This window comes from Diceros bicornis, chromosome 17, assembly GCF_020826845.1.
Source record: "Diceros bicornis minor isolate mBicDic1 chromosome 17, mDicBic1.mat.cur, whole genome shotgun sequence".
NCBI classification, from domain to species: Eukaryota; Metazoa; Chordata; class Mammalia; order Perissodactyla; family Rhinocerotidae; genus Diceros; species Diceros bicornis.
In genome coordinates, this window is record NC_080756.1 from 113,969 (window position 1) to 136,648 (window position 22,680).

Consider the following 22,680-nt stretch of genomic DNA (forward strand, 5'->3'; position numbering starts at 1 on the left):
TACTTTTCATTATGTTATACTAAAACCCCATTTTACTCTGTTAATTCATTGCTAATAAGGTAGTTTACAAAGAGAAGGAATACCATTTAAAATAATGATGGGGAGAGGTAGATGGGGAAGAGGGGTAATTCCCAGATTATTTTGTTTACTTTGAGCCCTTTTTGATTTGTAGAGGAAACACATTTGATTGCAAACTTTTTAGAAAAGTACTTAAAATTATTTTTGCATATGTATTTGTAGTAGCAGCTTTATTGAGATATAATTCATATACCATAAACTTTAAATTATTTCAACAAAAATAAAAATCATCTGGGGGCCGGCCCGGTGGCGCAAGCGGTTAAGTGCGCGCGCTCCGCTGCGGCGGCCCGGGGTTCGCTGGTTCGGATCCCGGGCGCGCACCGACGCACTGCTTGGTAAGTCATGCTGTGGCGGCGTCCCATATAAAGTGGAGGAAGATGGGCACGGATGTTAGCCCAGGGCCGTCTTCCTCAGCAAAAAAAGAGGAGGATTGGCGGATGTTAGCTCAGGGCTGATCTCCTCACAAAAAAAAATAAAATAAAATAAAAAAAAAATAAAAAAATAAAAATCATCTGTAATGTTACCAGATATCACATTAATATTTAGGTATACATCCTTCTAATCTTTTTTTCTAAATAGGTTTTTCTTGGATGTAAACACCTGACTTGAAGCAGTAAAATGATGGTACTAATTATAACAAAATTTCATTCATTAAGAAGAATGAGTGCTGGGGGCCGGCCCTGTAGCTTAGCGGTTAAGCGCGCACGCTCCGCTGCTGGCGGCCCGGGTTCGGATCCCGGGCGCGCACTGACGCATCACTTCTCCGGCCATGCTGAGGCCACGTCCCACATACAGCAACTAGAAGGTTGTGCAGCTGTGACGTACAACTATCTACTGGGGCTTTGGGGGAAAAAAATAAATTAATTAATTAAAAAAAAAAAAAGAAGAAGAATGAGTGCTAAAATACACCCAAAACAAATATTATGTAGAAAATATCTCAAATTTCTAGCAGTAGTTATTTTGGGGAAGGTGGACGGGGGCTAGGTTTGTTGAGGGGGTAGTGGAGGCAAAAGAGTATTTTAGCTTTATCTCTAATGTTCTAGTTTTTTAAAAAGAAGAATAGATTCGGTGTATTAAGTAATTAAACATTAATAAAAAGAAAAAAATCCAAACATAAAAAAAGAGTTGCCACATGCATAAATTTTGAAGGAGGTGGTTATGATAAATGAAAGAGAATTAACATGTCTAGTCTTGGCAGGGAAAATACCTTCAGGAGCCTTGTCTGCCAACATGGCCTCACCCTCACTCCTACAATCATTTCCTGACTCATTCGCTCAAAACCATCACTATTGACTCACATGATTGAGAAATGTTGGAATCATCACAGTCCTCAGAAATTCAGGTAGCCAAACTGATTTTCTTACTTTTGATTTTTCTCCAGAATTATATTCCTGATTATCAACTTTCAGTGACTCTTAAAGGAAACAGTGATTAGAGTAAAAAAAATTTAACAAACATACATTCAACACCTATATATTTTTTAAATGTTCAGGACCATTTGGAGTTATAGCAACAGATACTCCATTAGGAGATTAAAATAATTAAGCTGCATAATCGAGTTTTCATCTTTAAAGCACACACAATTCACCTGGGATTTGGTGGCTAAGTAGTTTTTTCTCACTGTAATGGCAGGAACATCAGATGCTCAGGCACAGTATACCCACTGTGCCCCTGCAGGCACGCAGCGAAGTTCACAATACCTCACCTCACACGATTTTCCTCCACACTAGGTCTGTATCGAACTGGGAGGGGTTGGCATTTCTGAAGCCAGCATCCAACATATATATATCTATATATATATAGCAGCTAGAAACAAGAGAGATATATGCACCTTGGCTGAGAAACAGAAAACCCAAGTAATAAGAAAAGCCAAGAATGTTGTATCACTTCATTGTTCTCCTGGTGGCTCCATCTGATGAGTCTCCAAGTGCCACTCCTTGAAGTCTTCAGGTCCCCCTCAGGAGCTGCCCTGAGCCACATACACCTTGCTCTACTGTGTAACAGTATGACAAGAAATAGTACATACACCTTGAGGCTGTCTAGGTAGGCAGAACATATTGTTTCACTATACTGTTCCATGGAGCTCTTTCCATGAAAAGTTTTTTTATATCAACTGCTCACTCAATAAAGAGGAAGAATAGGCAGAACTAGTTAAATATCCAATTATAAAGGATGTTACAGTAAAATACATCTAAAATTTAAAAAAAGAGCCATAATTCCTTATCTATAATTCTCATACCCACAAAAGCTCTGAAAACAGAAAGTTTCTCCTAAGTTTGGTGACAAAACCTGACCTGACCTGTTCTGAGGGTCTTTATAGTCTATTTGGATAATGAGTGCTGCCCTAGACTCTTTTGAGAGTTCTAAGTAAAATATTTTGTATGTACCCTATCACTTTCTAAAATCTGAAAAATTTTGATTCCAAAACACGACTAGCCCTAGGTTTTCAAATAAAGGATTGTTGTGAAGCAGTATTTCCCTAAACTATTAATGATACGGTGATTCTACTAAACCCAAAGATGGTTTCAATAAATATTTTTGTCCCACAGTATGTCAAGAGGATGAATCTCCAGGAAAAGAGAAAAAAGGTATGTTAGAACAGCTGCAGGAATAAACAGGCTGCACGAAAAATTGACGCAGGAATGATCTGGTAAGTGATGCAGCTATGAGACATTTTATAATTACCAGAAGCTATTCATCCATAAAGACAGCATACAGCACTGCTGTTAATGGTTGTCTGCACAGAAATCAAAAGTCCCACTCTTCTGAAATTTCTTTTAGGTATAGTGCTTTAGGATATGCTTACATAGTAGTTCTCAACCTGTTTAAACATTAGAATCTCCCAGAGAGCTTCTAAAAATAACCATGTATGGGCCTCACCTTCAGACATTCTGATTTACTTGGTCTAGAGAGGGACCTTGGCAATAGTACTTTTTAAAAGTCCCTACATGATTCTAAGGGGCAGCCAGAGCTTTAAAAAGTCCTAATACCCAAGCTGTACCCCAGACCAGGTAAATCAGAATCTTTGGGGGTGAAGCCCAGATACAAGTATTTTTTTAAAGACGCGCAGGTGATTGGGCCGGCCCTGTGGCTTAGCGGTTAAGTGCACACGCTCCGCTACTGGTGGCCCGGGTTTGGATTCTGGGCGCGCACAGAGGCACCGCTTCTCCGGCCATGCTGAGGCTGCGTCCCACATACACCAACTAGAAGGATGTGCAACTATGACATACAACTGTCTACTGTGGCTTTGGGGGAAAAAAAAAGGAGGCGGATTGGCAATAGATGTTAGCTCAGAGCCGGTCTCCCTCAGCAAAAACAGGAGGATTAGCACAGATGTTAGCTCAGGGCTGATCTTCCTCACAAAAAAAAAAAAAAAAAAGACACTCAGGTGATTCCAACATATACCCAATGTTGCAAACCAATGGCTGACACTCACTGAATTGCTTGGCTTAAGGATTAAGGGTGTCAACTGTTTTTTAATTCTTCCTGAACCAAGTCAGTTCTAGATCATCCCTGTAGTAGGGTCACCTATAAAGAATTCTAAGCTTTATCCACTCTGATAGTGACTTATTCACGGAATCTCCTCCCCATTTCTGTAAGAACGCAAAAGGGGCACGGGAGAAAGGTATGGAAATCATATGAGAAGTATTTCAAAATACTTTCAGAAAAAAAAAATCCACACCACACCACATTCCTTTAGCAGACAGTGAGTCACCATGAAGACACCACTGAGAAGTAGGATGCACTGCAGTTGAGGCTGTAACGTGCAGGAGAGCACAACACAGAAGGGACAGGATGGAGAATCACAGCACCTTCCAGCAAATTCTAGGAGAGCAAACAAAAAGTATTCTTCCAGTGACTCTAACTGTTCAAGATGCCAATGTAAACCAGATTCCTATACAAATTTCAAAGAAAGCTAGAAAATACATAAAAAAAATTAGAGATAATTTCTGCTGAGATCACCTGAAATATATACTAAGGTGCACATATTTTAAATACAAGATAAATCTCTTTTGCTTTTACTTAAAAATAATTTTTTCACGCATTCTAAATGGTCATATGGAAAAGACATTTACTTTTTTTCTATCACTAACCCTGAGCAAGGAGGCCTCACAGCTCCCCAGGAACCAAACTCCACACTTTTCACCATCGTAAACGGCAAGTAATGGGAGAAGTCCAGGACACCACACTTACTCAGGCTTCCACACACACCAGTTTGAACCACTTACAACAGACAGAACATTTGGCACAGTGGCATTTCTCCACCACTACTGAGAACCACTTTAAAAAATTTTTATCACTTTTAGTCCCTATACTGGTTTAAACAAACAAAACAAAATTTTTATCTACCAAGTCGGATCTTTCAGTTCAACTTTTAGCAATATACACGGACATTTTAGCTTCACTGCTCAGGAAGCTCCACTGAGCGAAGAAAAATATGGATAAGTTCTATGTACTCTTGTCTTTCACGAGGAAGATGACAGCTATTACAAGGAGTTGATAGGAAAAATGTGGAATTCCATCACAATGGAACATGGAAGGAGCCAGCATTTCCACTGTCATTATTATTCTTCTTAGGATGAAACCTGGAATTGCAAATTTAGCTGAACTTACCACAGTTTCAACCTTTGTAAATGAAATAAAGTTCACTCCCTGGGCCAAAACCCCCAAGCAGCTGTTGGGAGCAGGAGGGCAGTAAGAACAGAAGAAAACAGATTCACGGCATTGTTATCAAGAATGGGTCTCCCTGCTATGTACTTCACCTCACTCGCTGGGCTGTTGACCACCATGCCAGTAATTTCATCCAAACCTGGAGAAGAAAATTCAAAGGACTTGATTTAAAAAAAGAACAAACTAGCTCTTCTCCTCCAAAGGAGATAATTTTGAAAGATTCTCAGCCACTTGTAAAATGACTTTAGTAGATAATCTATATGGTGAGAGCTATGGAATTCTGGATTACAAAAGACCACTTTGAATAAATGGATTTCAGCACACCCCAGTACTGGTCTCTCAACACTGCTGGAGTCTCTTTGGAAGTAGAAGGGAGAACATGAAAAGCAGAGATGGCATGCAACCGGGAGCCTGGGCCTGCCTTCCCAGTGGTTCCCCTCTAAGACCAATCTGAGGCCCCTGAGAGTAGGGATCATGCCTGTGGCCTCCGTGATGGATACCCAGGACCCCGCAAAGTGCTGGCACAAAGATATACTGAGTGAATTTGCCCCACAGCCCATTTTTTTTCAACCCACTCAATATGATCAGAAACTTTCCCAGTTAGAGCCCAGTGTAGAATAAAACCTAAGCTCTTTAAAAAACGTGTAATGTTTGTGTGGTGTGTGGTGTGTGGTGTGTGGTGTCAATTAAAATCAGACTGCTTCCCCCTGAGCATCTTGATGAGACTGAGGAAGCTGAGAGAACAAACATTCTTACTGCGGGGGTGGAGAACGGAAGGGCAGGAGATTATTTTGGGGCATAAAGAGAACTGGGAGGAGGGTCCCAGGGAACCTTCCTCCAGAGGCCAGCCTCTTCATTATGAATCAGAGGAGAAAACACGGTCGGTTAGAGTGTGGAGCAAACACACACCCAACAGAACATGCCAGTACACTGACGTGACAGGAGAGGCCCAGAGGCAAAGCACAGGAAACCCGGGGAAACCAGCTCTCCCAATATCCTGGAGAGGACAGCAAACACGATGTCACAGCAGAAAAGAGGTCATTTGTGTATTGTCAGAACAGTAGAATACTTATTTCTCAAATGGACTTTGAAAACAAACAGAAGGAGGGGCATTATAATGCTCTGATCCCAGATGTTCCGCTTTCCTGGGACTAGGTGAAGCCCCATAAGTAGAAGCACCTGCTTCCTGTACTGCCTTACCCTCCCTACACAGCTTCTGCTCATTGCTCCACAGGACTCCTCCTTTCAATTAATTTAACACAAAAGCATAAGAAAATGAAAATTGTAGAAGAGACTTTGCCCTATCATTCCTGGTCCAACAACCTGTGTCTTTGGGATTGTTTTCATTGTCACATCTTTTTTTTTTCTTTTCCATTTCTTTTTTTTTTTAAAGATTTTATTTATTTATTTATTTTTCCCCCCAAAGCCCCAGCAGATTGTTGTATGTCATAGCTGCACATCCTTCTAGTTGCTGTATGTGGGACGTGGCCTCAGCATGGCCGGAGAAGCGGTACGTTGGTGCACGCCCGGGATCCGAACTCTGGCCGCCAGCAGCGGAGCACGCGCACTCAACCGCTGAGTCACGGGGCCGGCCCTGTCTTTTCCATTTCTTTCTTTTTTTTTTTTTTTGTAAGGAAGATCAACCCTGAGCTAACATCCACGCCAATCTTCCTCTTTTTGCTGAGGAAGACTGGCCCTGAGCTAACATCCGTGCCAATCTTCCTCTACTTTATGTGGGACACCGCCACAGCATGGCTTGACAAGTGGTGCATCGGTGTGCACCCGGGATCCGGACCCGGGCCGCCAGCAGCGGAGTGTGTGCACTTAACTGCTACGCCATGGGGCCGGCCCTCTTTTCCATTTCTTTAACACACCAGTAAGTTGCCTTATAATTATACCTTTAAAAATAATAAGGTAATGTTCTTACCAGAAAACTGCATTGTAGCTCCTAAATATGAGTCCACAATTGATCCTAGTAATCCAGCCAGACCCCCAAATAAAATAATTGGCCACTGGGGAGCAGAAATGTCTAAATCATTAACAAAAACCAGCTGTGTGAGGAAGTATGCGATGCCCACAAAGGTACCACCAAGGAGACTGGAGGCAAGGCCCACCACTGTAACCCCTCCGTTGGTCCCTGAAGAAGAAACATGGATAAAATCATTTGGTTAACAATCAGCAAACACATAAAGTCAAGAAAAGCAAAAAATTCTGGTACCTATCTAATCAAGACTAATACACAGAAAGGTTCTTTCTGATGCAATCCAACGACCACAGCCGACTTAGAAAACAGTCTTCTCTCCTCAGCAACTGCTGACATTCTAAGCAGTGATGTGGATGATTTAGTGGAGCCAAACTGTATGGTTTCAAACTTAGTTCTGCCACTTCCAAGCTACGTTACTGTGGTGAAGTTACCTAACTTCTCAACGCTTTAGTTTCCTTGTTTATAAGACGGAAACAATAAAAGAGCCAATTGACATGATTATTAAGAGTACTAAATGGTAATCCACGTAGAGCAGTTCCAACACTGCTTTGCACATAGTAGGTACTCAAATACATTAGCCATTATGATGACAACAATAATGATAATGATGAAGAGAAGGAAGAAAGAAAGAAGAAGGAGAGGAAGGAGGAGAAGAAAAAGGAGGAGGAGGAGGAGATGATGATACAGACAAAAAGAGCACTCGCTATTGACAACAACGATAACAGGGACCGAGACAGCCGTCAAAGCACTCAACACTAACTGGCCCTCAGGAAATACTCTCCTGTTCCCTTCCTTTTCCCTTCCCACTGATGCGACTGTGGGTCAGTCTCTACTCTTCTGTACTGCTTACCTAGAATTTGCTAACATTTCCTGAAAATATTATTTATTATCACCAATTTAAGAGCCTGCAGCAATTTTTCAATTAAGACGACTAACTAAAATTCTTAAAAAGACTCTTAAATAAAAAACACAATAAATCAAGGGGTTTTTGTTCATTTTTGTTTTTTAAAGAAACTTCAATAAAGACTCACCAACCGGAACCTTCTCCCAGGTTGTTATCAGCCTTGGTGGGCTTTTACTCAAAACGGTGCCAACTTCTGAAGCCCATGTGTCTCCAGCAGAGCAGGCCAGTGCAGCCAAGAGAGACAAACACATCCATGAAGCAGTGTACCGCTTGGAAAAATCTATCGGGATTTCCCCGGGGCCATTTTCTATCATGTACAGCAGGGCCAGCTCTGTGGGCACAGCTCCGTTACAGAACACCTGAACCCAATTCCTCTGCCCGCCTAGAAACAAATAAGCACACGAAAGGGACAAGACAGGTTTTCTTCTCAGAAGGAAAATCATGTACTTACAGGAACTTGTATTTTAAAGTTTAAGAAAAGAAAAATTATAATTTTAAAAATGACTAAAAGTGAGATGGTACCTGTGCCCACATTCTATATTGCTTTAGAATACTTAATGATAAATTTCAGTGCTTCAAAAATTCTGCTGTTACTTGGCATTGTGGTGTAGTAAGGATAAACTAAATCAGGCTACTACTTAAAGTCATTCTCATATAAAATTTATCTCTCAACAGTCTAAACATGTTCTGATTAAAAGCTTATATGTTAGGATGAAATTTTAAGTAATGTTAAAACACACTTCATTTTACCTTCCTTATATTTACCTTCCTTATACTCTGAATCTAGACGTTTCTTTGTTTCTCCCTTCCATTTAGTGAGTTTTGAAGAAGAAAGGAAAAACATCAGCAAAGAGGTAAAAAAGCTGAAATTTGCAATGGTCAGGATGAAGCCAACCACTAGCCCTGAAAGAAACACACACATACACAGAGCCACACTTAGTTATACATTATACATTAATGCTGCGAAAAAAGGAGATTTGTTTCAGTTATTTTTACTTTATAATCTGAAACGTACATTTCCAATACACTTACACTTTTAACAACTAAGATATTACCATACAGTAAACTGAAAGTTGGTTAGATTAACTTGAGATGTATTTTTTACCATACTTTGACCTCCTTTAAAACAAACTATGCTATATGAATGTAAGATGTTATTTTAGACACTTTTTATAATCAAGTTGCAGAATACAATGAATACTACTGACTTTGTTATTATTAAACAATTTGTAGTATATATATGATATATAGTATTTGGTTAGATGGCTAGTCTGAAGAATTTCCAAATTCCCGTTTCTCTCAGGTAGGTAAGACTATAAAGTCTTTCAGGCTTCTATTTTTTACATTCCCCCCTCACAGCTTGGAATTTTTTTCCTGCTTTATAGAGAAGATTCAAAAAAGACAAGGTTTTTATGCTTTTCAAAGAACGTTCACATGCTCTCTTGTTGAGCCTCACAAACTATGTGAGAAGATACAGTTTCCTAGCTAAGTTTTCCTATGTAAATCTATGAAAAATAATCCTGGATTTCCTGTGGAACTAAAAATGGTGTATGTTCTGTGAATATGATTTTAGGTTTTTAGACTTTTTTCTTTGTTTCTTTTGTCTGGGCAAACAAAGAAGAAAGGGGACATCATTTTTCCATGAGTGATCAATTTCAAGGAAAGCTTGTAAAACCTATAGTTCAATCAGGAAAACAAACAAGAGGGAAGCTTACATTTCATGACACAGAAGAGAAGAAAGGGAAGGAAAGATGCCCTCCTGATATCACAGCAATACGGAAGGAGGCCACTGAAATCAACTGCTAAATCAGTCAAACATGCTTGGGACTTAAAGAACGTGCTGTGCGTTGGGTAAGTAAGAAGTTACAAAGCTTCTCTCTAGGTAATTCTATAGGGAAAGTGCAAACATATGTTGGAATTGGCTTTTAGAATCACCCAGATAATCCTTAAAGGCCTTTTGTCACAAAATTTGAGAATGTTCTTGTGAGTAAAACCTGGTAGTCAAGGTAGCCAAGTACTCTCATTTCTGTTACAATGGTTAGTTAATCCTACAAAAATGAATTAGAGAGAGGATTCTGGGAAGACGGAAGAATAGGAAGCACCAGGAGTCTGTCTCCCACCTGGAAAACATGCACTGGCAGAATCTGCCTGATAAATTGTTTTGCAACTCGGGAGTCTGCTGAGGGCTTGTAGCTTCCAGGGGAAGACTTGGGAGAGAAACCACAACTAATTTTGGTCCATTTCAGCTCTTAGCTGGGGAGCAGCTACCCATCCACCACCCCCAGGCCCATGGCAGGCAGTGCAGGAGCAGCTCGCACATAGCTTGTGGGAGCCAGGGCAGGCAATAGGGAATTGTCTTCCAAATACCAGGATTTGTGTTTGGATCACTGACTACTGCTTCTGATCAAGGAGGTAGAGACACAGAGGCTGTCAGTCACTGCTGCACTCCTCCACCCCACACTGTTGCAAGCCCCTCCCCGTCTGGCTTAAGTGACTTCCAGAGGATGTAGAGGGCTGGCACCAACCCCACTTTATTTTTCTGTTTTTCCTCCTTTGGGGAGCCAGGCATTAAAGACTAGGGACCTTCAAAAGCAATGGCATATACAGGGGGAATTAGAAAGTCACCACACATACCCAGGGAAAGGTGCAGGCTCAGAACAGACCATGAAGACCCTAAATTTATACCTCACGCTGATCCCTGGCACAGAGACAGTCTGCAACAATCAAAAACAAAAACAAGCAAATCCCAGGGACAGAGAACATTCTGATTTCCAGAGTTACCACATTATTAGATTTAAATGTCCAATTATCAACAAAAATATCATAAAGCATACAAATGGGAAAGTATGGCCCATTCAAAGGAAAAAAATAAATCAACAGAGACTGTGACTGAGAAAGGCCAAATGGTGGACCTACTAAACAAAGACTATAAAACAATTGCCTTAAAGATGCTCAAAGAACTAAAGGAAGACTTGGAGAAAGTCAAGAAAACAATGTATGAATGATATGGAAACATCAATAAAGAGATAGAAACCTGAAAGAAACCATCAAGAAATATTGGAGCCGAAAAGTGCAATAACTGAAATGAAAACTTCACTAGAGATTCAAAGGCACATGTGACCAGCAGAAGAAAGAATCAGTGAACTCAAAGACAGGAAGATGGAAATTATTGAGTCGGAAGAAGAGAAAGGAAAAAGACTAAAGAAAAGTGGAGAGTCTGAGGGACCTGTGGGACCATCAAGTGGACCAACACACACATGTGGGCATCTCAGAAGAGAGAGGAAGAAGGGGCAGAGAGATTATTTGAAGAAATAATGGCTGAAAACTTCCCCAGTTTGATGAAAGACATGAATATAAACATGCAAGAAGCTCAACTCCAAGTAGAATGAATTCAGAGAGACCCAAACTGAGACACATTATAATCAAACTATTCAAAGACAAAGAGAGAATCTTGAAAGCAGCAAGAGGTAAGCAACTCGTCACATACAAGGGATCCTCTACAAGACTGTCACAAGATTTCCTACCACAAAGTTCGGAGGCTAGAAGGCCAGAAGGCACTGGGCTGATATATTCAAAGTACTAAAAGAAAAAAAACTGTCAACCAAGAATCCTATATCCAGCCAAACTATTTTTCAAAAGTGAGGGAGAAATTAAGACAAGAGTTTTTATATGTTATTGATATTATGCTGGCAAAAATTCAAATTAGAGTGTTATAGCTTTAGGATGTTAAACGTAATTCTCGTGGTTGCCACAATAAAATAGCTATAGAATATACACAAAAGGAAAAGAGAAAGGAATTAAAATTTCAAAAAAATTATAAGGCATATAGAAAACAAAGAGCACAATGACAGAAGTCCCTCCTTATTAGTAATTACTTTAAATGTAAATGGATTAAAGGCTCCAATCAAAAGAGTGATTGGCAGAGTGGATAAAACACATGACCCAACTACATGCTGTCTGCAAGAGACTTGCTTTAGATCCAAAGACACAGATGGGCTGAAAGTGAAAGGACTGAAAAAGAAACGCCAGGCAGACAGTAACCAAAACAGGGCTGGAGCAACCTCCCCCAACCTCAGACAGGGACAAGCCTGCCACTGGGCCCATGCGACATGATCCCATCATTTTTATTTTTTAAGCATTTCCTCTGTCTGTCATAAAAAGATGCTCTAGGCTCATCCCAAACCTACTTTGCCCCTGTCCCGGAAGCAGCCATTTCTCTGAGGAATCTGGTTCATTGTAGTGGGAAATGGATATCAGAGGTCAAGATCTAGGCTCACAGTGTGCTCACTGCTACAGGGCAAGTAAACACACACATACAAATATACACACATGTATACATACACACATATATACACAGACACCTAACATTTTAGAACTCACAAGATCACACCTAACCCTGGCCCAAGACTGAAGGAATACAGTTAAACACTGTGTTCATAAGTGACTTCTTTTCTTTTTTCCCTTCAGTGTGCTTACAGTATTAATTTAAAATACAATTGAGTTCATCTGCTTTAGTTTGCTTTCAGTTTTAGATTTCCCCCCTTCTCATCTTTACTAATTTATTTCTTAAACATGTAGAATACTGGCATCTTTCAAAAGTCAAACATACAAAAAAGTACACTCAGCAAAGTGTGGCTTCCTCTAGTTCCTTCTGCCCCTCCCTCCATATTTTCCTCTCCCTCCATTCTTTGAAGGTAACAAACTCGTTTTCTCGTTTATCATTCCCGTTTTTCTTTTCATAAAGATAAGCAGATATATGTATGTTTTCTTATTTTCCCTTCTTCCCTATGTAGCAGTCTCCACATGTTCTTTTGAACTTTCAAGCACACTTTTGATATTAATTTTATAGTCATTCTTTCAGGGAGAGAATGTGCTAATCTGCCATTGAGTGCTCAGATCAGTGGCACCCGAGGAATTTATATTCTGCTTTATAAATTGGTCTCACACGAGTCTGACTGCTTCAAGTCTAAACTTGAGTCTCAACTTCCAGTTTGGGGGTTGAACGAAAATCCAAGTTCTGGCCCTGCAGAGTTGGGAACCAGTTTCCCAGGATGTGATAACCACAGCAAGCACTGTTATTTTCTGTGCCGTGTCTAGGCTACCCGTTTGTATTTTTTTTTTTTTTTTGTGAGGAAGATCAGCCCTGAGCTAACATCCACGCTAATCCTCCTCATTTTGCTGAGGAAGACCGGCTCTGAGCTAACATCTATTGCCAATCCTCCTCCTCTTTTTTTTCCCGAAAGCCCCAGCAGATAGTTGTATGTCATAGTTGCACATCCTTCTAGTTGCTGTATGTGGGACGCGGCCTTAGCATGGCCAGAGAAGCAGTGCGTCGGTGCGCGCCCGGGATCTGAACCCGGGCCGCCAGTAGCGGAGTGCGCGCACTTAAACGCTAAGCCACGGGGCCGGCCCTACCCGTTTGTATTTTTAACTACAAACTCTTCCATCCCTGACTAACTCTATGGTTCACAATTTCTGTTCTCCGTAACTCTTAAGATAAATATATTCAGGTTTGCTTTACGAAAATTTTTATTAAATAACACATTAAACAAAATTCTATTAAGTAACAATAGATATTAAATAAACGTTAAATAAGTTAATATTTATTTACTAAATAAGTATTAAATATTATTTTATTAAATAATAGAACACAGACCAGGTTCCTATTTCTGTAGTAACTCTTTCTATTGGTAGCTCAAGGTTCAAGAACCACAACTGCTGAGACATTTATTGATTGATCCATCCAGAGATACTCAATTACTGGCATTTACTTAAGTTTAGTACATTTTAATTCAAAGTGCAAGAAATGGGGTAAACTGTATAAAGTACTAATAAAGCTGAATAGTCTGGAGTTCAAACCTCGGCTCCTCCACTTCCCTCTGCATTACCAGGAGAAGGTACCTAACCTTAAGCCTCAATTTTTTTATCAGTGAGATGAGAATAACAATAATTACTACCTTATTGGTTTGCTGTGAAAAGTTAAACAAGATAACTTTTATAATATGCTTATTATATTACCCAGCATGTAGGAAGCCCTTTTACTAAATATTAACTAATATCACTGGTAGCATTAAAAAAAAAGAAAGAAAGAAACCACAGGCCCAAAACGGAGTCACCTGTGGTAAGTCAGCCCCATGTCAGGAAACCAAGACTTAATACCTAACCTAATCGGAGTCTCAGTCTCTCCCAGGAATGTAACCTTTAACCAGTCAATCTGGAACTACCTGGTCAGCTCTAATGAGGTCATCTGCCTGACAGACCCCGCCTTCTCCCAAAGGGTGACCTTGCCCAAAACAATCCACTCTTTCCTTGCCCCGCCTCCTTCTGCCTGTAAAAAGCTTTCATTTTGTACAGCTTCTCAGGGCTCCTTTCTACTTGCTAGATGGGATGCTGCCTGATTCATGAATTGTTGAATAAAGCAATTAGATCTTCAAATTTATTTGGTTGAATTTGTTTTTTTCACAGTAGTAACAGCAGTTGCAGTGGCAAAATCTCAATAATGACATTACTTTTGTAATTATGTATTATTATTTTAACAATAATGATGAATATTGTTACCTAATCTTTAAGTTTTTTCACTTGGTTTTTAAAATGTTACAAAAGTAGTACATGACTATTGGAGGGTATAAACTAAAAGTCAGAGTCTCTCCTCATCCCCACCACTCTCAGCCCTTCTTCAGGGATAGTCACTGTTAACAATTTGTTCTACTGTCCTTAAACAAACCTAAAGTAAGATGGCCCAAAAAAACCCTACAATGAAATGCTACGAAAGTTATCTACAGGGGGCCGGCCCCGTGGCCTATGGTTAAGTTCATGTGCTCCACTTCAGTGGCCCGGGTTTGCAGGTTCAGATCCTGGGCACAGACCTACACCACTCGTCAGCCATGCTGTGATGGTGACCCACACATAAAATAGAGGAAGATTAGCAAAGATGTTAGCTCAGGGCTAATCTTCCTCAAGCAAAAAAAAAGAAGAAGACTGGCAACAGATGTTAGCTCAGGGCAAATCTTCCTCAAAACAAAACAAAAAAAGTCATCTACATTCTTTTTACTTCAACCACCTTAAAATACTACATGAAGTGATCAATGTTCATGTTGATGACAGGCGCAGAATGAGGAAATAAACTGAAGGCTTTAAAGGAATGATTTCTTTCATGTAGTCTAAAAATATCTTGGAATTTTGGGCAACTCCCAGCTAAGTCTGAACTTTTAGATTAGTAACTGCTGTCTCCATTTCCTGTCTATTCCACCTCCCCAACCCTCCTCTGAATCTCTGTCATTGATAAGAAGTTAATATGCATAACAATGGGGTGCTCCCAAAGCACTTGAAGACTCAAGGATTATGGCTGACTTCTGAGTTTAAAACAGGTGAATTCTATACCTTCATCTGGAGAAATAAAACAACACTGTCTACAAATTTCTCTGATAGTGGTGATATGGGCTCAAGACAAGGTTGACATAAGGGAAGCCATATTGTAGAAAAGAAAAACCCTATTGTTTGAATTGAACTTTGAATGACCTCTGACAAACTAACCCAGCTGGATATGCACCCTCCAGGAGATCTAACTGCTCTGTAGATTTTACGACCCCTGCTTGTGCATGTAGCTCCTAGCTGCGATAAGATGATAACTTTGCTTTTTTGAGTTCCTTAGGAATGTGATGACCCCTGAACAGAGAGTCTACGCTGATAGCCATCATCAGTGAAAAGTGAAAGATCTGGTGTGGCACTCCCAGTCTGTAACACCAGAAGGTCAACATTCCTAACCCCCTCCCCAATAACACAATGGCCTATATAACTGCTGCAAGATTTCATGCCCCCTTAAGATGGTTCTTTTGGACATGAGTCAGCCATCTTCCCTCCTGCTAGCAAGCTGTAATAAAAAAGTCCTTCTTCTCCTACCACCTTGCCTCTTGACTGTTGGCATGTCTTGCAGCGAGCAGAAGGCCCCACGTTGGGCGGTAACAGTGGGAATAGAGTTACACCCAAAATTGCAACCAAAGTGACCTGGGTATAACCTCTGGGAGTCAGAAAAGGAAAAGGCAGGACTGGAACCTTATAATTTAACAAACTCAAATCTAATCACTTGTATCATACGTAATTTGCCTAGAGAAAGACTGCGGGAACTAAAAGAAGGCTGGTTAGCCCAAAATATAGAATACAAAGGCCAAAAGAACCAGAGGTCGGCAGACTCATCAAACACCTGTACAAGGGACGGGACTCTGACCTGTAGATCTGTATCACTGACTGCTTCTCACCAAAGCAACCTTCTGATTATAATCTGACTTCTCAGCAGCCTGACTACAAGAATAGGGCATGCCTGAACAATGATGCTTGTATTCCAGTCTGCCTGGTGGTTCTATATTTTATCAGAGTAACCAAGTTGCATTCTGGCTCATACATCAGTGCTTTGTGACTATGAGCAGCATAAACCAGTTTTCTTGGCTCTGATCAACTCTGGGTACCTGACAGAATGAGGTTTCTATTTCAGAAAGACTGAATACCAGACCTGAACCATGGTGACCAAAAAGAGGTAAGGCCACCCTGTGAGACCACACAGAGCACAACCCCTGGCCTTTCCTGACAACACCCCATTTGCTGTGCATTTCCATTACACTTAACAGCAACTCCTTCTGGGCATTAAATGCCTCAAACCCATCTTATTGATCATCTGTCTCCCCTGAGACAGAAATGTAAACTCTCTGACAGTGGGATTTTTATCCATTTTATTCACTACTAAATCCTAAGTGCCAAGAACAGTACCTGGCTCACTAAATATTTGATGAATGAATGAATGAAAAAATGGCAAACCACTAAGCCTAACAGTCTTGGCAAGTGAAATTAAATTAAAACTTGTGAAATCAAAAGACTGAAGACAAAGTGACATGTTCAAAGGAACACAGTGAATAACTAGACTAGACAGCAATTCCTTGGGACAAATTACCTGCACAGTGCTTTACAGTTTACCAGCACTTTCCCACATATGCCCTCATGCGATCCTCTCCTTATTCTAGAAATACTTTCTCTCAGGGAAACCAGAGCCCTCCACTTCAGTGTCCACCTTAAGCATTGCCTCAACTCCTCCCCTGTTCTATCAACACCGAGGCATGCGTTCCTGTGTCATGTAGGACCCTAAACACTCAGATCCTAAGGAAGTTCTCAAACTTCTCAATCCCAAGCACGCTAAAGGCATGATATGGCAAACTTCAGTAACATTCCTATAACTGTGAATAGCAGTAGCGGAAGGAAAACAATAACTAACATCTATAACATACTTACGATGCATGCCAGGTACTGTGCTAAACAAGCATTTACGTGGATGACTCCTCAAGATAAGTCAGTGCTAGAGGTACTATTATTCCCTCTTATTTTACAGATGGGAAAGTTCTAACTTGCAACCACACTCAAGGGCAGTATTCCCAAGTACTGATACACTTTGAATCAGCATTACAGTTTTTTGTCCTTAAGGAAAAAAACTCCAGACAAAAAAGATACCAACATTCCACAGAATGAAACAATTAGGAAAAGAGCAGAGGTTTTAAAATTAACCTACAGATACCTCCTAAGCATCTATAATGCGTGCAGCACCATGCAAAGAAGCAGGGACACGGAAGCAGAAGATACACTCTGTCTTCAGGGGGTGTGTAACAGAGTGGAAAGAAGAGAATCACTAACAGTGAACGCTTTACGGTTTAACAAAACATGTTGTCCCACACGTCCTCTTATCTGAGCCTCACCAATAAGCCCATAAGGACCCATTTCATGAAAGATGAAGAATGTGAGGGTCTGAGGATTTAGGCGACGTGGCAAAGTTCATGGAGCTGGCAGGTGGCAGTGTTACAGTTCAAACATCTATCTTCTATTTCTAAATCAAGCTACACAGGAAAGGAAGAGAGGCCCCAGGGCTAGAAGGCAGGAAAGGAAATGACAGCAGGAAAGAAACCAAAGGAGAGATCAGAAAAGAGGAGACCAGGACCGCACACAACATGGAAGCCACAGGAAGACAGACTTCAGGAGGGACTTGATGCTTCTTGCTACAGGTCAAGAACAATTTTAACAAAGGCAAAGCTACCCGAGAAAGGACATTTTTAGCAAAGCATAACTCTATGTTACTATATTCAAGCAGAGATTGTTCAAATTATTTGCAATAAATGAGTTAATACTTCCAAAGTGCTAGTAGTAGGGCCTGGTACACAGTATGCACAACACAAGCATTTGCTAAATAAATAAAACATAACCATTCCTAATACTTATTGATTATATGGTAAGACAAAACTCACATAAAAATGTCAATATGTCAGTTAACTATAATTCTCAACTACCCCATAGAAAGGAAAAAAATCTCTTAACAGAACTTGAACAATGTTTCTCCATTATGAAGAAAGAAAATCAGCACGATTCTGAAGAACTGTGCCTAATGATAAGCAGCAATAAACGTTGGCTATGAGTCTAAGCACTGAACTAATAACTTGATAGTGATTATCTCATTTAATCCTTACTACAACCCTAAGAATGAAATCAGGGGTTTCACTCATTTCGTGGGGCCTGAAGCTTATAAATTTGAAGGCCCTCTTTAAAGAAAAAAAGAATATAAAAATACCATTTACCTTTGCAAAATTTACAAAACCATAGGACCAGGAGAGCACATTGCTAGGGCTCTTCCCAGGGCCTTAGAAGGTACCACTACAAGTGAGCTGCCATTAAGTTTAAGCTTCATTAGCTTCATGGTATATCCATCTCTAGGTGAGATATTAAAAACCCATTTCTCTGAAGAGAAAACTGAAGCATAGAGAAGTGACTCTCTCAAAGCCATAACTATATCCAGACTCATCCCGCCTGATTCTCGCGCTTATTCCTTTACCCATCGTGCTATCTCTCGTGTATAAAACTTTATGAGAAACATCTGCTGTGTGCGAATACAGAGGGGCAGAGTGTGTTTATGGTGCATTAGAGACTAGTGATCAGCAGCATTCTGAAAGTGGAGTAGGCGGCTTCAAGACCTGACTGTTCGATGGGCTGGCCCCGTGGCTTAGCAGTTAAGTGCGCGCGCTTCGCTGCTGGCGACCCGGGTTTGGATCCCGGGCACGCACCGACGCACCACTTCTCCGGCCACACCGCGTCCCACATACAGCAACTAGAAAGATGTGCAGCTATGACATACAACTATCTACTGGGGCTTGGGGGGAAAAAATAAATAAACAAAATTATTTAAAAAAAAAAAAAAAAAGACCTGACTGTTCGAAACAATCCTCATCCTGTAGAGATCTCATCCTACAGCAAGTATTTGTGGGGAATCCTCATGTCTTGGGGCTCATAACATAGGTAGGATATGAAAGGCCCCGTGTCCAATTGGATCATGTCACTCTACCCGGTTTGAAATAAGATCTTTACTGTGCCCCACAAGCCCCCACATCACCTGGCCCTTCCCTGTTTCTTCCATTTCATCTCTCACTACTTTTCCTTTTCTTACTACTTTACAGTCAAATGAGCCTTATTCTCCCTCCTGAATGAGCCAGGTTTGTGTGTGTCAGGGCCTGTGCACTTGTTCTTCTGTCAGCCAGGACATGCTCTTCTCAGATCTTCTCACTGCTGACTTCTTCAGGTTCCAGTTCAAAGCTACCTCCTTAGAGAAAAGGGTTATTATACCTGACCCTATCTACAGAAGAATGCCCACATCCCCCAACATACATGCTTTATTATCCTCAATTTTTCTCATAAACTTCATCATTATATGAAAATTTTTATGTATTTTACTTGTTTACTTATTACATAACTGTCATAAAGAATAAAAGTTCCGTAAGAACTAAAACCTGTCCTGTTCACAGCTATATCCCCAGTTTCTAGAAGAGTGGCACACAGTAAGTGCTCAATAAATACTTGCTAAAAGAATAAATGGCTTGTCCCTAACTCAGTTCTGAAAATAAATGTAGAACACTCAGTTGGACTGCTCTGCTTGTGGCTACTAATAGCAACGTCCAAGAGCTATCCTTCCACAGGTTCCTCTATTTTACACCCAGGAGGAGTGCTCCCATGTCTCTGCTAGCAGGTAACTTAACCCAATTAAGGAGCAGAATAATCAAGGCCCTCAAAAGTCTAGCCTGTCAATCTACTTGGCATCAATTACAAAGTTAAATTTGTACATTACACTAAAAGGGTATGCTAGTATCTGAAATTTTGACAACTGGAATGTGGAAGAATACATAACTTTATCACTGTCTAAAATATATAACATTGTAATTTACAGTCTCATATATTCAGAATTTAGAAAACATGAGTTTAAATTATGTAAGCACTTATTACATGATCAAACATTAAAAAGAAAAACATACCTCCTAAAGCCCCACTGTGATCTAGACTTTTCTTTTTAAAGCCATTAGAGACGATCAAAACAGGAACAACAACAGAAAACAGCCAACGCCAAGGAGAAACAGGCTGCAAGTTACCTGAAAAATTATAAAGGTAGAGCACAAATCATGTGAGGTCTGCACAAGTTAGTTTTGGCTGTAAGCTTTGATAACTGCATTCTGGATTAAAATAGTGTCATAAGTAGAGAAACTGGGATGAAGTCACCAAAGTGAAATATTTGTGTTGAGACTTGTATATTTTCACAGAAACAATCCTACTGGGGAATGACCAAATAAGTCCTGTCCAAGTTTTGAGAACGATTTACAACTACTAATAATAATGGGTATTTCACACATATTTGGAGATTTGAAATGAATCCCTGGTTCCTCATTTTTTTGGAAAGGAGGCACGTATTAAATCTCAACAACTGCACAGAGCAAACTCCTTTCTTAACAGGATCCCATTATTCCTCTCTCTGCCTTTCAGAGAGATTTTTTTTTAAAAAAAGTAATCTCACAGGCTACACACCTCAGGATTCAATGATTAGCAACTGATTTTTCCAAAGGTTGCATCTAGCTCACAGATGTTTTGTTTGGCTGGCATAATGTTTTCAAACAATTTGAGTCAATATTTAAACATCAAGAGATTTCGTATAAAAATCCAGATTCTTGGCTTCTTTTTAAAAACTGGAAGTTCAGGTCCACATGGCAGAACTGACCCCAGGTGAGGGGCTGCCTCCTTCTGACAGGTCATGGCTTTCCTGTTTAAAGTCCCTGCCATTCCTGAAAGACTCAAGACCAAGGCTGAGTGATTATAGTAAAGTGTGAACTATTGCTTGCACCCACATTTCTATCAAAAACGGGAAAATGAAAGACAAAGAGGGCCAAATGTTCCATAGAAAATGGGAAAATCCTATTTCTGAAAGTGAAAACTATTCCCAAGTGCTTAATATGCAAAGCCCTGGACAGCTTCACTCATTTGCACCAGGTGCTTGGCCCAAGGAGGACACTTCAATTTACAAAACCTGGTTTATTCTATTTAGTTCAAGTCATAGTTAATGCTGCCATTAAGGAGAATCTTCTCCTCCCACACGCATCTTCCCCAAACTCTCATCCCCCACTGTGAATCATTATGAATGAACAGCCCCAAAAGCTTCTGCACCCTGGAGAACACCTATCCAATTATTCACATGTCTCTTTCCAAAAGGACTCAAGTCTGAAAAGGCAATCACTTCTGATATAACCATTTATAAGAGTCCACTTTCTCACTCCACTTTTCACTTTTTCCTCTTAACTGAACTGTATGCTGTTTTTATGGGGTCCCAAGGAAGTTTCTGAAAAGGCATACTGATGCTCTTAAGGCAGCTTCAAAACCTTAAAGATTTGAGTCCAGATTATATTTATGTAAAGTGGCTTCAGACTTTAAAGGGAATTTGTTCTTTTGAAGTGATCAAACAGCAGACAAATCCTCCAAGTCTCCCAATGTAAACATCATACCATCTTTTATTTTTACAGGACACAAGAAACTGATCAACTACGTTACTAATATTCTTATTAATATTCTCATTCTTCACTGGAATGGCTTTACAAAACTGTTTCACTGATTTCTCACCAAGACAGATGTAATCAATTTTGAAATAGGTATAACTAGTATTTTCACAAGCAGCATTTATTAAAGGCTTTAAAACGTTTATGGTACTGTTCATATTTTCATGTCAGTACATTAAATTCGGGCTGTGGAAGTTCAGTTCATAACCACTCAGAGATGCAAGTTTTTGACTTCACAGTGGCATACTTTTAAATTCCACCGGTCAAATTATAGGAAAACAAGTTAGAACGTTCCCACTTACCATAATAGGTGCTTGCAGTCATAGACATAACCCAGAAGGCCAAAGAAATGCAGATGACCAGGCTCAGAACGACTATATTGGCGATCATCTTCATATACTCTTCGCACGTGCTGCCGTCAGGATCTGTCATGGAAATGAGGATACGAGCGCCTGCGGAAAACACCTACAGCGTTTCTGAGAAGAAGCGTCACTGAAGTCGCCAGCAAAACCCGCCTTCACATGCGAACACAAGTGCCAACATCTTCACCGACCGAGAGAACACACCGGCTCGGGCTCCGGAGACGCGCCGCCGCGCGGCTCGACCCGCGGGCAAGACGGGGAAGCGCAGGCGGCCACGCGGGGACAGCGCCCGAGTCCAGACCGGGAGTCCAAGTCCAGACCGCAAGACCTCAGCGCAGCACGCCCCGCGTCTCCGCCCGCCTGCGCCGCCCGCAGCCCAGACCCAGTCCAGGCCGGTCGCCCCGAGCGCAGCTCCTCCCGCACGCATGCGCCGCGCGGAGTCCGGGGCCCAGTCCCGGCCCGTCGACCCGAGCGCAGCCCCTCCCACGCGCATGCGCTGCGCCGAGTCCAGGCCGAGTCCGGGCCGGTCGCCCGGAGCGCAGCTCCTCCCGCGCGCATGCGTCGCGCCGAGTCCACGCCCTGTCCGGGCCCGTCGCCCCGAGCGGAGCCCCTCCGGCGCGCATGCGCCCGGCCGCAGAAGGCCGCCGGCTCGCTGTGGTGAGCGTCTTCATGGCGGCGTGCTGGGAGATCTTCGGCCTCGCTTGTGAGGACGCCCCCGGACGCGGGGGGTGAGACCGCCGCAGGGTAGTGATGCATACAGGCTGCGCGCGAGTGTGGCACGCGAGCGAACGC

The 22,680-nt window shown here is 41.3% G+C and overlaps 1 protein-coding gene across 3 annotated transcripts; it reads right to left on the reverse strand.

Moving 5' to 3' along the window:
- Window positions 1–4,067: 4,067 nt before the first annotated feature.
- TMEM19 (transmembrane protein 19) lies at window positions 4,068–22,247 on the reverse strand. 3 transcript variants are annotated; one of them, XM_058557623.1, is made up of 7 exons: window positions 21,829–22,247; window positions 19,964–20,077; window positions 8,388–8,540; window positions 7,765–8,019; window positions 6,677–6,886; window positions 4,842–4,888; window positions 4,068–4,664 (listed from the first exon to the last, which is right to left on the reverse strand). In XM_058557623.1, the coding sequence occupies exons 1-7, from the start codon at window positions 21,956–21,958 to the stop codon at window positions 4,653–4,655; spliced, it is 921 nt and encodes a 306-aa protein (XP_058413606.1). In that variant the 5' UTR covers window positions 21,959–22,247; the 3' UTR covers window positions 4,068–4,652. The 3 variants fall into 3 exon arrangements, with proteins under 3 accessions (XP_058413606.1, XP_058413604.1, XP_058413605.1); XM_058557621.1 differs by having other exon boundaries at window positions 4,068–4,888; XM_058557622.1 differs by having other exon boundaries at window positions 4,068–4,888; window positions 8,403–8,540; window positions 21,829–22,246.
- Window positions 22,248–22,680: the final 433 nt, after the last annotated feature.